This window comes from Camelus dromedarius, chromosome 14 (assembly GCF_036321535.1).
Source record: "Camelus dromedarius isolate mCamDro1 chromosome 14, mCamDro1.pat, whole genome shotgun sequence".
Taxonomy (NCBI): Eukaryota; Metazoa; Chordata; class Mammalia; order Artiodactyla; family Camelidae; genus Camelus; species Camelus dromedarius.
Genome location: NC_087449.1, coordinates 22,385,498 through 22,401,605, shown reverse-complemented (window position 1 = coordinate 22,401,605; position 16,108 = coordinate 22,385,498). Strand labels below are relative to the sequence as shown.

The 16,108-nt window shown below is 36.1% G+C and overlaps 1 protein-coding gene across 2 annotated transcripts in view; it reads left to right on the top strand.

Moving 5' to 3' along the window:
• The window catches only part of LEPR (leptin receptor), a 90,660-nt gene extending 75,103 nt beyond the window's left edge, over positions 1-15,557 (top strand). The window contains exons 17-20 of one of the 2 annotated variants that reach the window (XR_004140837.2): positions 409-511; positions 1,418-1,493; positions 8,216-8,296; positions 11,186-13,082. Coding sequence is in view for 1 of the 2 variants with exons in the window: in XM_031465319.2 (XP_031321179.2) it covers positions 409-511; positions 1,418-1,493; positions 14,232-15,047 (995 nt within the window). In the remaining variant the exon portion in view is untranslated. Of the gene's footprint in view, positions 1-408; positions 512-1,417; positions 1,494-8,215; positions 8,297-11,185; positions 13,083-14,231 lie in introns of those variants that run through there. The other variant, XM_031465319.2, reaches the window with a different exon arrangement.
• The last annotated feature ends 551 nt before the right edge of the window (positions 15,558-16,108 follow it).

Sequence of the window (16,108 nt, the reverse complement as noted above, 5' to 3'; positions counted from 1 at the left end):
ATATTTTGAGCAAAGTCCTGCAGGGACAAAGGAAAAGAGCATTTCAGGCAAAGGCCCTGAAGAGTGAGCGTGGGTGGTGATTCAGGAAATAGCAAGGAGATCAGTGTGTCTGGAGTGAACAAGACAGAGGTTGGCAGGTGTTGTAGGTTGCCTTCTCCAGAAGCAAATGCTGAAAGAGAGTCATAACAGTTTTCACTGGTACTTTGCTAAGTTATAACAAGAATAATTCCGAATAAAAATTATTTTAGTTATGTAATCATAACTATTATTTTCCTTCTCTGTTTTTATATCTTTAAAGGTAACTCAGATTTATGGTAAAATCAGAAAAAGTCTATTATAATTTTTGATGCAGGAAGATGTTTTATTTCCTCAAGCTTCTGAGTTGTGTGAATTGTTTTTCTTTTTTAGGTGACGAAAAACACCAGAATGATGCAGGTCTATATGTAATTGTGCCAATAATTATTTCCTCTTCCATCTTGTTGCTTGGAACATTGTTAATATCACACCAAAGGTATTGTACTGGATGTTAAAAGTCTTGAGCAGATTTAAACTTTGATTTAAAATCCCAATCAGAAACACTAAAGCAATTCTAAATATTTTTATGTACATTCAGTGTACAATAAGATGGCATAAGAAGAAAGGCCTTATTTCAGGAAGCAACATTGTGTTTTGCTAGTACAACATAAGCCTCAGGGAAGAAATTAGTTTTTTTTTAATGTATATACATTCAGGAAGTGACAAGCTTATAACAGGAAATCCTAGGCAATATGTCGTTAGAGGTGGCAAGAGTGGCTTTCAGAGTTGTACGGTTAAGGTTGAAGACTTTTTGTGGTGAAGATTTATCTGGAGCAGTCAGTTCATGTATGATCAGTAGGCACTCTGCTTTTTAAACATCAGCACTGTGTGACTGCTTTGGCAAATGGCCTTGAATTGCTTGGTTGGTTCTTTGGGTGCCCCATCATTCCAGACCATTGAGGTTATTTCACACATGCCAAATCTCTACAGAAACTTGTCTTCGAGCAATAAAGAGAGAAAAGAGACTTTTAGAATCTGAATTTCTCTCTCAGTCAGGTGAGCTGATGGGGCCATATCCAGTGGAATTTTTTCTGAAACTCACTTGATGGCCATTTCTAATATTTAATTTCTTCTGAGAAAAACCTATGCAAAATCTTTAGCACAGTGCCTGGCACACAGTTTTCAATAAGTGTTGGTTATTTTTATTATTATAGTGATCATTAACTTTGGTCTAGATGGAAAGTTGGTGGAAATCTTCATGGGATTGCATGTGGAAGTGAATCTGCTCCCACTGAGGCATTCTAGTCTGGTAGATTAATTTCTAGTTTGTGCATTCATTGACTGTTAACACTGTCAATGTGAATGATTTTCTCTAAATTGGTATCTTATTTCTCCTTTGTAGGATGAAAAAGCTGTTTTGGGAAGATGTTCCAAACCCCAAGAACTGTTCCTGGGCACAAGGACTTAATTTTCAGAAGGTCCATTTTTCAATTTTTTTTAACCCAAAATAGATAAGATTGCATTTTAGATGCTACATGCCTTTTGGAGCTTCAAACGTTTTTAGGGTTTAAAATATTTTAAGGATAAGATTTGGATCTTACTTTATTCAATCTATTTTAATATGAGTCTGTTTAATCTGTTATATATTTTCAAGAATAGCAAGATGCAGGGATTTGAGACCAGGAAGAAACAAAATTCAATAAGTAGTTTATCATGTTAGTTAACAACATACATATATATATTTATTCTATGTCACAGTATATAATAAAATAAATATTAGAATATTAGGGTCAAATCTGATGGACAACAAATATTTGTATATACTTCTTTGGTATAAATTGTCCTTAGAAAAAGACTGGAATCAATTTTTTAAATCCTTATAATCATCTCCATGATTAGTTTAATCAATTAAAAACTATATAAGTAATTCTTTAGTCAAACACTGCAATCTGAAAAATACAAGTATTATAATAAAGCTTAGATTTTATGAAGATAATTCCTTTCAAGCTACTTTATCAATTAGTCAACTCTAGTAAAATAATTACTTAATAGAAGTACTTATGTCTATGATATAATTTCTCAGAAAACTCTAGAGTTTAGCAAATGTGTTATTAATTCTCATTAATTTCCCTTGAAACAAGGTTGGTTTTCCACTATAAAATTGGGAAAACAGAATTCAGTTTTCATGTCAGAGTATCTACACAATGTTTTAAACAATAATCTTACAGAGGTTATGAGGCAGCCTCAACGATTGTATCATTAGTGACTGTTGCGGGTCTTCAGTGGTTTCCTTTTAGCTACACGATGAAGTCCAGTCCCTTTGAGCCTGTATTCAGTGACTTCTCCCCACAATCTGTTATCACCCTGTAGGTCCCATTCTTTCTGTCCCTGGGCCTTGGTCATGCCTACACTATTCCCGTCCCCTCTACAGAGTCCTCCTCATCAAAGAAAACCTTGCTCTAGGCTCTTCTTTCCCCAAGCCTTCCATGAGCAAATATAGTTCAGAAGAACTCCCCCCTCCAAGTTCCTGGAGCACTTTATTGTGCAGAGTGCTCTCAGTTCAAGGGCTGTATTTCACCCATCACAAATATTGCTGAACTCCTCCTGCAAGTCCTAAAGTCAGGATTCATTAAAGAGTTGCTGATATTTCATAATAATGTCCATTTATTTATGTGCAAATCACTGAGGTACATGTTCTTAGATTCCTTAAGACTTTGACTTCAATTCTCCGTATCTCAGTTTCCTCCCCTTGTAAAATGAGGTTTAATAGAGCTTTCCTAATTGCATTGTTCTCAGGATTAAAGAAGATGGTACTTGTAACATGGTGAAGTCTCAATAAATACTAGCTACCATTATTTTACATGTTTACGTGTTTTATGTTACTATTCTTCCAGTGACCCTGTAAGATAAGTATTATTATCTCCATTTTATAGAAAAAAACCCCAAAGCTTATAGCGGTTAGGTCACTTGTTTAGCTTACCAATTTGTCTGACTTTGGATCCTGTTCTGTTAGTAACTGTTCTCGCTAATAGTGGCTTTCAAAAATTATTTTTTGACCATGAAGCACAGTGAGAAATGGACTTTGCCTTGCAACGTGGTAAATGCAATTGTAGATAATATGCAAAACTGCCACAAAAGATGCTTAAAACAGTTTTACGATTTGTAGCACCCTCTGTTTTCAAAATTTTATTTCATTAAAAAATACTGGTTACAGCCCTCTAAATTGATTTCATGTAATAATGGATATGATTTGTAGTTAGGGAAACACTGCTCTGCAGCTTACCAATGAATAATGAGTAAACAAATATCTGCTATTGTGGGCAAAACAATGCAAACAATTAAATTATAATTTTATATATATGTATATATATAAATATTTATTGAAGTATAGTCAGTTCATATATGACTGAAGCATTATACTGTACACCAGAAACTGTAATCTTTTAGCAGAAGAAATCCTGCCTTATCTTCAGACCAGGTAGCAGTGTAGTTTTACATGTGACCATTCCCTCTGTAGAAACTTCTCTTTGCCTAAATCTAACCAGCACCACACCCATACACTTCTCAACTATGCCGTTACGCACTATAAGCCAGAGTCTCCTTTCATTAAAACAGAGCTGATGATTTTTTAATTAGTCAAATGTTTATTCCTCTTACTTCTCTTCTATGATGAATTCTTACAGTAACATTTACTGTAGTGATAGCGATATTTCAGCCACATGTATTTACTTGTCATGCATTCGTTCAGCAAACACATAATGAGTACTTATATGTAAGTCCTAGGATGTTGCTAGGCTCTGGGAAGACAAATTTTTAAGAGATTCTCCTTACCATCTAGGTAATAATAGACAGTGAGGTCATAGAGGGGTGACTGGGTTAAAAGCAGAATAGAAATAATTTGTCTTCGTTTCTGTCTCCAAAATGGTTTACTCATTAAAAAAAATTCAATTATTAACTCATTCCATTCATTCATTCAAGGGCTGTCATTGACTAGCTATCCTATGCCAGTCACCATGCTAGCTAGTAGCCTCTGGGGTTAAAATGGTCAGAAAAACAGAAACTCCTGGAGTGTACAGTCTAGTGGGGGAGATAAGCATTCATCAATTTATAACCGAAATAACAAATAATATTAAAAAACTAATAATGGTAAACTACGTGTTGTGAAAGAAGGAGACCCAGTGTGCTGAGCTCAGTTGTGGGGTGGGGGCGAATGGGTGAAGACAGGACAGCGACAGCTGACAGTGGAGCTAAGATGGGGAAGGTGAGCAGTTGTTGCCGAAGTGCTGTGGTGGAGGGGTGGAGCCCAGGCAAGGCCCCCTGCAAGTACAAAGCCCTGGTAGGAAGGCCCGTAGCACATCCACAAACTGAAAATAGGGAGATTAGAAGACAAAGAGTAAGGAGATTATTTTTCTTAAATATTAGGAGTTTTCTTCTTTTTAATATCACAGTTGCTTTGTCAAAAAAAATCTAAGTACCTATCCAAATAAAATTTTAAAACCTTTGCTGTGTAGGTATATATTAATGCAGGGGATAACCATCTTAGCGTCTCTTTAAGAGAAGCTAAGGATGTTAAACTCTGAAATCTCCCCTATGAACCACTGTGGAAATGGTGTGTACGAGTCACCAGGACAGGGAAAAGACCAAGCCCACCTCAGCAAAAGGCAGGTTGAACCTGCACCAAATGGATTTCCCTTTTCCAGAAAATGCCGGACACAAAGGAACCACTTGGTGGATGCAGGTTGAGTCAGTGACTGTTTGTAGGATGCGTGCTTCCCCGCTGCCTCCCGTAGCTCCCTGCAGAGGGGCGTGGGCCCCAGCAGGTCATCTGACAGATACAGCAGACGGAAGCATCTCCACATTTTCCCATGCTCTGGTAAACTAAAGGATTGTGAAGACTTTTTTAAGAGAAGGATGTGAATGTCTTTATTCCTAAGACTGACTTTTTTTTTACCTTTGCAAATATTCAACTTTATGATCTTGTTAGATATTCTTTAAGCATAACTAGCTCTCAGGATGCTTAGTTTATTACCAAGGCTTAACAGGTACACTATTAGGAATAAATCAGTTTTTGGAATATAGCAGAAATAGTTGAAGAGTAAAGAAGAATATAATTTCAGAGGTTTTACTAATGATAAAAATCTAATCTTCTAAAATTCAGTAACTTCTTAATATCTAACTTTAATCCTCCAAATAACTAAAATATACTTTTTTAGGGAAAAATAATATAGTATAATTCACATTATATTTCTAAAGAGCACAAGGCAAATGTATCTACTCCATACTTTCATATTCATATTATTTTATGTAATTCTCTCATAAGCTGAAAAGCCTTATATTTTTCGATGACAAAACTGAGTCTCAGAGTGGTTCACAGCTTGTCTTGATCATCCAGCCTATAGGTGTAAAAACCTTGGTTAAACTCAGGTCCATCAGATTCACATTGATACCCTTGCCATCAATTCCATATTAACAGTGTATTGCTTAATGTATTTAATGCCACTAAATTGTACACTTAAAAATAGTTGAAATGGTAAATTTTATGTTACGTATATTTTAACACAAAAAAATTGGCGAAGGGCCTGAATAGACGTTTCTGCAAAGAAGACGTACAAATGGCCAATAAGCCCAGATGCGTATATGCTCCACATCATTAGCAATTAGCAAAATGCAAACCCAAAACACAAGACAGCACTTTACGCTGGGATGGCTGTAATAAAAATGGCAGATGATAAGGGCTGGTGAAAATGTGGGGAAATTGGAACTCGCACACACTACTGATGGGAATGTTAACGATGGTGCAGCCCTTTTGGAAAATAGTCTGATCATTCTCCAACAGTTAGGCATAGAATTATCATATGACACAACAGTTCCCCCGCCTGGTGTCTATCCAATATATATCCACACAGAACCTTGCACATGAAGGTTCACAGCAGCAGTGTTCATTAGTGTCAAAACATGGAAACAACCCAAATAGCCATCAAATGATGAATGGATAAGCAAAATGTGGCATTTTCAATTCTAAAACAAAAGGAAACAAATAAACCAAAACCTCACAATGTATTGCAAAGCAAATGGACAATGGGAGCCCACTGTTTTCAAAAACAATTCAAATACAATGTTGTTTAAAAGGAGATAATTTTTTGCATGAAGTCTTTCCCTTAATTTGTTCTTCAGATTCAGATTATTTTGAATATTGATTTTTATGAAAATAATCTATAGCTATAATTTCTAGACATCCAACCTGATTTCTAAAATGTTCCCTAAAATTAATTTATTTTACTTTTTAAGCTATCATTCTCCTTCCCTTTAGTTTATTGTAAATCTAAATCCATTCTAAACCTGTAAATACGCAAAGCAAAGGTGATAAAAGGCAGTATTTTGAGATATTTCCAAAAAAAGCAAAAGAAAACATTTGTTTAAAACTATGATTTGTCAGAATAGGATGATACCATTGTGATTAAAATTAATTCTTTCATGTAATTTCCCCTTGATTTTCTCCCTTTTGTAAATTCACTTCCCTTTACCCCTTAAAATTATTTTTAAGACAATATAAACACATAAAATGGAATAATATAAGAACACCTATGTACTAACACAATAGCTTAAAATTTTCTATTTGCCTCATATATTTTAATTAATAAAAATTACAGATAAAGTTGTCCTGTGTATTGCCGTTACTAGTTTTGGTCTCTCCTCCTCTTCCTCAGGGCCCCCACCTTCAGGAATATAGTACATAGTCGGTCGTCTAGTTTGTACTTTTATACTTTCCTACACCTGCATGTATGTAGCTATTACCAAGGAACCGTAATACACTTGGTTATTGTTAATGTTAATATATCATATTCAAAAATTATGTTTTCTCAGCATTGTTTTTGAGGTAGCTCCATGTTGATATAGCTCATTTAATCATTTGGATTGGTCCATGGCATTCCATCCTATGACTATCTACCATGATTCATATATCCATTCCCCTACTGATGTATTTAAGGTGTTTGAAAACTCCTTTCTATTTATTACAAGCAATGCTACAGGAAACATGGTTGTATATGTCTCTCTGTTCTCTAGGGATATATGCCTTGATATCTCTCATTATTTAAAAAATCATTTGCATTACTCGGTGACCAGTGTGTACGGTTTAATAGTGAAACAGTATGGAAGAACATTTATTGGAAAGGGCAGCCTCCTCCACCCTTCTGTATCCACTGGCTTGCTCTCCAATTGCCATTACTTTGAACTGGTTTGCTTTTAATTTTTCTGACAGGTCACTTTTATATTTCTAAAAATAATATGCTATGCCACTACAAAATGTAGACATTGTTTACTAATTTCTGGCTGTTACTCATCCACGTACTTTTTCTCCCCTTCATTCCCCATGCTCCTACCACATACTCATTCTTCAATTCCTTCAGTAATCTCTCCGCAGTCTTAGAAGAATCTTAAACTCCATTTCTTGTTCCGTGAAATAGTGACTGTTTCTTGGGGCTCTTCTTCCCCTTGTTTTTTAAAATAAAATAAAGACATCAACACTCCTACCCTCCCCTCCATTTCCAGCCTCTGTCAACTATAACTTCACACTGTTCGTTAAGTCAGGGTTGATAACATGCTATAATTTGCCTATGGGTTCATTTAAAAAAATTAAAAACCCAGTGAACTGCATTTACGTTTTATGGGTATGTAAATGTTATTCCTTGCAGAACCAAGCAATATAAAGTGATTACACCTCCTGGTGGTTCTAATGTTACAGGGGAATATTTTTTAAAAAAATACTAGAAGCATGTCACCTGTTGATCTAAACTATGCCAAATTCTAGTGGCTCCATTTTTAGTTTTTATGTTTTGCTTTGTGTTAGTTTTTGTTTTGCTTTTTTCTAACTGCTTCTTTAGGAAAAAAATTTTTAACCTTCAGTGTGCAGCTCACTGGAGACCTGTTCCCAGGACTCTCTGTCCAGGAAACCCTCTGTTCTACTGCATTCTGGGTTAGGTCTTCTTCTAAAATTGCTGAAAGTCATCACTATGAATTTTCCCTTAACTAGTGTCTAGTGAATACTGATTTCTAGATTTTTCTTCTTCTTTCTTGATTAACTGCACTCTTATGTGACCTGTTAGGAAATGCTGTGTGATAAATCAGAGCCTCTGCATGCCTGAAATTCTTTTTACTGTGTCTTCCTTGATTGAAAGTTTGGTGGAATATCAATTTCTAGGCTGAACAGGACTTTCCAGTAAAACTTTGAAACAATTCCGGCGTTGTCATCTGGCATCCGTTGTCGCTTCTGAGAAGTCAGGTACCATTCTGATTTTTACTCCTTATTGGTTAGTTGTAGCTTTCTCGTTTCTAAAATATTCTCCCCATTTTTGATGCTCTAAAATTTTAGTGATAGATCCAAGGAGATCCTTTTTCATTTAAGTTGGCCCTCATTTGAAGACACTCTCAATTCCATGTTTCCTGTTAATAATAAGAAATTATATTCTTTGATAATTTCCTCTCCTCTTGTTTCTTTGGTGCTCTTTCTAAAATCTGTATCTGATGAATGTTAGACCCTCTGCACAGATCTTCCATATTTCTTATCTCTTCTCTAATATGTTCCGTTTCTTTGTCTTTTTGTTTTACATTTGAGACCTTGCTATATACCCTGTTCTTTCAGTGCTTCTGTTGAACTTTTATTTGCTACTACATTTAGTTTTTTTAATTGAAGTATAGTCAGTTTACAGTTTTGTGTCATTTCCTGGTGTACAGCACAATGCTTGTCATATATGAACACAAATATATTCATTTTCATATTCTTTTTCACCCTAAGTTACTACAAGATATTGAATATAGTTTTTTTTGTACTATACAGTATAAACTTGTTGTTTATCTATTTTATATATGTTACTACGTTTAATATATACATACATACTACATTTGTGAATTTCCAAGTATTCTTTTTTAGAATATTCTGCTCTGGTTTTACGTGTGCAATATTTTCTTAAACCTTACTAGAAATACCAATTAGAGGATCATTTCTTGTTTTAAAAATTCCCTTTTCTTATGTTCCCTGAGTTCTCTATTTCTGCTAGGATCATGTTTTCCTCCTGTTTATCTTGGCCTTTCTTTTTTTATCTCACTTTCCCCCAATATCTGGTAATCCTTTGTTTTTCTTTCATGTTTAAGAATGAAACAGTTGACAGGCTGACTCGGAGCCCAGTGCATGTAGGCAGGGATCGTTGCTCTGGGTGGGTAGAGGGGGCTCTGGCTAGATAAGGAAGGATATACTCATAGACAGACACCAGTACCCCACCAATGCTAGATTTCTCCCCAGAAATTTCCTTCCTTTTGAGAACAAAACCTGAGTTAGGGTGTGGAGAGTAGTTCTAATACGAAGGGTCTTCTGTGTGCAGCAGAGGGTAGAAGAGCGCATGCCGTGGCAGAGTTCCGGGCGTTCAGCCTGAGGTCTCACGTCTTCCTGGGTTTTTACCGGCCGTTCTTCACGCCCCATCTCCGGTGTGCGCAGCGGGACAGGCTGTCTTTCTCTCCGGCTCCAGCTCACTCTGGAGATGCTCTGGTCTGCAGCTCCCTTTGCTCATCTCCTTGGGTCTACACTCTTCCAGTTGTTTTCTGTCTTTTAGAAATGAATTTAAAATCTCATCCCCTGTTAACCTTCTTTGCTTATCTCCTGGGTTGTGGTATATATTTGATTTATTCATGTGCTTTCATTCTGACAGAGTCTCTACAGAGACGAGAGAGAAGCCTTTATGCTCAGTCTGCCATCCTGAACCGGAACACTCCTCTCTACCATTTCTCTTGATACTTTAAAAATCAGAATCTTTAAAAACATACTTAATAGGATAAAAATAAAACTTCTAAACAAAGGTTGAATTCTTGTAGGAAGATGTATTGCAGTGACTCAATAGCTTTGCTTTTCTTCTGATTCAAATTTCAGTGTTCAAATGACTGTAGCCAATTTGGTGTTTTGTTTTTTTTTTAACCTCTTTATTCAGCATTTTTGCCTAATCTATTATTTTCTTCTTCTAAATCCTAACCATCTATAGTGGGGTGGGGGTGGGGGTCTAACCTGCTCCTCCTTTGTCTATATTTATGTCAGTTTCCACAAGCACATCCTCCACTTAACAACCTCCTTTAGGAGTGTTAAATCTGGAACCAAATGGATTTTTTCTTATGATTCAAAGCCTATCCTGGGTTCCTCAGCCTGCTCTAGTTCTCCAGAGAAGCTCATCAGCCCACAAACTCCCAGAACACCATCTTCATGGATCTGAGGCAGAGCGTTCCTGAAACTGCTACAGCAGCCTCGCAGAATATTGGAAGAGCTGGTGCAGCTTCGAGTCAGGAGGTCTATTGAGAAGTGCACATGGCTGGGCTTAGAAGTGTATATTCTACTCCCCTAAATAAGGCTTCAGTTTTCTCTAATTTCTTGTTCTTCTTAATGTCTATATATGTGCCCTTGGGTTATTAGGGACCAGAAGAGAAGATGGATTAATCAGCTCAAATCTATCACAAGAAGGAGAAAAAGCAAAACAAAGAACATGTTCTCCTGCCTGCTTGTGTTAGAAATATCTTTTCATCTTCCACTGTGTTATAGAAAGATTATTGGCCTAGAAAAAAGTCAGAGTCCTCCCTCTGCTATAATTAGCAGTACAACTTTAAGCCTCAATTGCTTTGTCTATAAAAAGGGGAGAGGCGTGGACCAGATGATTTCTTAGATTTTTTCTAGATTAAAAAATAATTGCGATAATGATTCTGTGATTCTGTTCTTCACTGTTTCAGCTCTTCTTTCTTTTGATTTTTAGATTTTTGTTTTCAGAGTACTACTTTTACACTTCCTTGCTCCAAACTCTATAATATTGCTGTTGTTCCTCCACTTCCTTTTTACTTTTCCAGCTCTTTGTTCTCTCCTTCTACTTATTCTGTTATTTCTCTGTAGTTTTTCCTTTTCTAAGATATTTAAGACTGTCTGTACAGTGTGATATTAAGGCATGCATTAAGAAAATGGAAGAGGCCACCTTAGTTCAAAATTTTCTCTTTTCCCTAAAAGATGCACTTACTGTAATGTAACACAAGAATTTATAATCCAGAACCCATGCCTGACAGAACTTGTTTTTGAAATCTTTTATCTTTTGCTTTCTGAGTGATTTTTATTTTGGTTTCTCATTTTGTTTTATTTTTATCTAAACAGAGAATGGATATTCTTTGAAGCCTAAGCATGGTCACTACGATGAACCCAATGTACCAACTTCCCAACATCCTGTAGCATATTAGAAGAGTTTTACATTTTGAAGAAGGGGAGACAATCTAAAAAAAATTTGGTTGAACTGTTGAGAACTAAAATATGGTGGATTATGTTGATTTAGAACTTATGCTAGATGGTTAAATTTGGGATCAAGCTATATAGGTCTTAGTCCAATTCAGTCTTTATGTATGATTACTTTTTGGGTCATCTAAACTTTATAAAGTCATATTTGTGATATCTGACTTTTTAGATTTGTCATTTGGTCATAAAACATTAAAAAATTGACTACCGCTCTTACCACATATCTATTAGATATCATCAAATATACAGTAGACATGCTGTCATCAGGTGAAAATGGCAACTTCTGACACGTAGCTTTGCAAATACAATGGCTCTGAATATAGAATGCAGTAAAAGTATTAAATTTTATGTCCAAATTTTTCCATTTTATATTCTATAGATCAGCCTGTAAACTGACCCATTTGGGTGTTCTTTTGAATGTCTTGTGGCTTTTATGTATATCTAACCTTGGTCAATATGGGAATTTTCATTTTCAGTAGCCTTGAAAATGACTTAAGTCCTAACTTCCATTTCAGCTCAGAGAAAGCCAGAAGTTACCATTTGTGCTGGTCAAAGGCCAGTAGAAGTTACAGTTCATATCAGGATGACCTGGTCAGAGTGACCAGATCAGAAAACACATCAGCCTCCAATTCAGCCTCCTTGTGAGATTCTTGACTAAATGTAATTTATTTACACTGAACCACCCAAAGCTTCTGGCAGGCAGGGAAGTGGGCAGTGATGCAAAAAGGGAGACTGTCTGGAGCTTTTAGAAATTGTTCATGGCAAACTCAGGGCTTTTCTCCCTGAAAAAAAAAGGCTACCTGCTATTTCTCTGAAGTTGCCTTGTGTGCTGTGTTGCTCACATTCAGAATAAACCAAAGCCTCTATTTGACGAACCCAAATAATATTAAAATTTAGGCTACATATGGATTACGTACATTTAAATTTCATTCCTAGTTTGATTTTTAATGTTAAAAAAGACCGTAAAGATCAGAAAGAACGTGTCCTTTTCCCCCTTTGTTGACTTGTAATAGATGTCATTGGAATGTGAAATCTAAGTGTGAAAATATGAAAGGCTATTCTTTAATTCTTGCCAGCTGAATACATATTTAATGTACTCCCAGACTGTTCTAAAATCTTGAAAAATTAGATATATATAATGATTGAAATGATTTTTTAATTAACATACTTTTTGTGACCCACTGATAAAATATACTTTAATACTAGATGGACATGTGATTTCTTTTTCATTATTAGTGAAATTTCATCAGTTGTATTTGAGGACATGTAAATTATTTAGTGTCAATAATTAATTGCCAACTATGAAGTTTGAGAGGGCATGAAATATGCCAGACGTGTCATTGGAAGATTTGTGAGTTTGGCTGCATGCTGTGGGCTGTTTGTGTGTATTTTTTGTTTTCATGTTGATACCATGCAATTCCTTTATTTGGAGAGCTTAATTTCTTAGTTTCATTTAAACTATAAGAAATTCAATACATTTATGGTAAAAAAAAAAACAAAACCTTAAGAGAAAACAAAATAAGCAAGAAAATAGTTTCAGGAAATTATAAATCTAATTATAGGTTTCTGTCAGAAAGAAAATAGGCACAGGAACAGTTTTCTCTCACGTGTTATGTTTGTAGGATAACAGAAAAGCTTGTATTAATACAGGATCTGTCATTATGCAGCATTTTAACATCTGTATGTCTATTCCATTATTATATTTAGTGTCTGTTATACTTATTCCTTTATGGTTATAATCACCACTAGATTTCATTTAAAAGTTCAAAACTATATTAAATGAATTGTGTTTTTATATGGAATATATTTGCCTTTATGAAGAATAGTTGGTTATATTGTTGTTTCAGGCAATAAATCTGAATTCAATTCTACTAGTTTAAGAATTGTAAAATTCAAAAGTTTAATTAATGTAAAATACACTAATGGAACACATTTTCTATAGCACTTCATTTTAGTTGTGTTAATTTTTCAATGTGATGTGTCCACAGTATTCTTTATTTTGCATTTATTTTTTCAATATGTTTACATTGTATGAGCTGAGCTTTTTGCACAGATTTTTGCTTTGTAGCTGCTTGGCAGGATTTTTTGTTGTGATGTAACCACTATTCTTATAAAAATTATGATGTGCATTTGTTTTGTGTCTTTGTCTTCATTCCATATGTCCTATAGTTTGTATTTTTATATGGAGTTATTTATAAGGAATAGTAATTTAAAAGTCTGATCATCTCACTCCCCTTCATTGTTTTAAAAAAACAGGTATTCTTAGTTGGTATTTTCTGATAGTCTTAAACAGCTTCTCAGTCTGATGTAAGGCAGGTAAGTTCTTAACAGTCAGTCACATATAGCTTACTTCCTGTTATATTTTATGTCATGGAGTAGCTGTTTTAACTATCTCTGGACAAGTTGTTTTGCTCACTCAATTTTATATCAATTTACTCTTTTAATTTGAGATCTAAATTTTCAGTTTGTAGAAATGTAATTTGCTATACAATATTAGGAATTCTCCTGAAGATGGCACTTTCTGATTACAATAACCAATCTTTACTGAGAGCTAAGCACTTTCCGACACTGTCCAGTTTATTCCTTGCCACAATACCATGCAGTAAATATTGAACACAATTTTACAGATGAAGAAACTGAAGGGCAAAGAGGTGAATTTACTTGTCCCTGGTCATAAAAATAGAAGGACTCAAACTTAAATCTAGCTCGTCCCACATGTAAACGCTGTTTACCCTGCCTCTCCCTTATGATTTTTGGTCTGTTTCAGTCCAAAACCAGTTAATTTGTGGTTGACGTATGTCCATTGGTAATAACCTTTCACACTTCCACTTCTTCAATGATGTCATCATGAAGCCAAAAAAAAAAAAAAAATTTAATGCTATTGAGCGTTAAAATGTGTCTTTTCTTTTAGCCAGAAACATTTGAGCATCTTTTTATCAAGCATACAGAATCAGTGACATTGGGTCCTCTTCTTTTGGAGCCTGAAACCATCTCAGAAGATATCAGCGTGGATACATCATGGAAAAGCAAAGATGGGATGGTGCCAGCAACCACAGTCTCTCTACTTTTGACGACTCGGGATCTCGAGAGGGGTTCTCTCTGTGTCAGCGACCAGCGCAGCGGCGCTCACCTCTCTGAGTCCACGAGCGCGGAGATAACCTGGGAGGACGGCAGCAGGGGACAGCCCTCGGTGAAATACGCCACCGTGCTCAGCAACCCCAAGTCCAGTGAGACGGAGGAGGAGCAAGGGCTCGTAAGTAGCTCAGTCAGCAAGTGCCTTCCTAGCAACGACTCTCTGCCGAAAGATTCGTTCTCTAATAGTTCATGGGAGGCATTTTTTATATTATCAGATCAGCATCCCAATGTAATCTCACCACACCTTCCATTCTCAGAGGGACTGAATGAACTTCTGAAACTCGAGGGAAATTTCCCTGAGGAAAATAATGACGAAAGGTCTGTCTACTACTTAGGGGTCACCTCAGTCAAAAAGAGACAGAGTGGTGTGTTTTTGACGGATGAGTCGAGAGGGCTGTACCCATTCCCGGCCCACTGTTTATTCACGGACGTCAGGATCCTCCAGGACAGTTGCTCACACCTTGTAGAAAATAACTTCAGCTTAGGAACTTCTGGTCAGAAGAGTTTTGTGTCTTACATGCCTCAATTCCAGACTTGTTCCACTCAGACTCAGAAAATAATGGAAAACAAGATGTGTGACCTAACTGTCTAATTTCATTCCAGAAACATCTCAGATTTGTGATGTAATGAGTCATATGGAGGGTAATATATTCCACTACAGTGTTGGATAGGGGGCAGAAAAGGAAACAGTCAAATTTGAGAATGATTGTTCCAAAAGTAATGGTATCTGTGTGGCTTCACTCAGTGAAGTAAACAAAACAATGTGAGAAAACCTTGAAGAGTCTAGTGATGTAGACCGACTCTGCTAATGCTTCTGTGAACAGTTACAGTGGGAAGGTCTCCCATGGCTTGCGTCCAGCTCCGGGTAAGCCCAGCAATACTATCTTTTTGAACATTTAACCCGTGTAAGAGAGCTCGTCATCTGAATTGCACCCACATCTGAAAGAAGCCTTCAAACTAACACTTGTGAAATAAATACACCTGTATTTCCAAGGGTGTGGTGGTTCTACCTTGAGTTGTCTTTGTTTTGCACTAATTTACACACGCCCCGACACACAGTTATACCTAATAGGCATCTTTGTGCATTCTTAAACAATGTGACGTATCTGTGTTTTGTGCTACGAGACTGTGATTTGGAGATGTTTCAATTTAACAGACCTCTTTGGAGCACTTACTCTGTGGCAGGCGCTCCACTAGGGGATATCCTTGTGAAGATATACAAGAAACCAATCTTTATGTATCAAATCTAAGATCCGTCCCACAGAATGAAACCACCCATTGGAATGACAATACCCAAAACAAGTATTTTGATGACGACACAAGCCCTTATGGAAATGTAATGTCTGCATTAATGCTTCAATATAAAACACGCTGAAATGCTCAATCTCTGATACAGTGAGGTTGCCAGCTGTCACTGTGCTCCACTCTGGAGTCACTGTCTTCCCCACCCCCACTTTCATGGACACTATTTTTTTCTCACTTACTGAACATTCTATCTATAACCAACCACTGTGCTAATATTTCCCACAGTTTAGCTCAATTAATTATTGAAATAATTGTATGAGACATATACTTCTATTATATTCTTTTTTAAAATTAGATTGATTTGCCCAAGGTCACAAAGTCAGTGGAATCCAGATTTAAATCCAGATC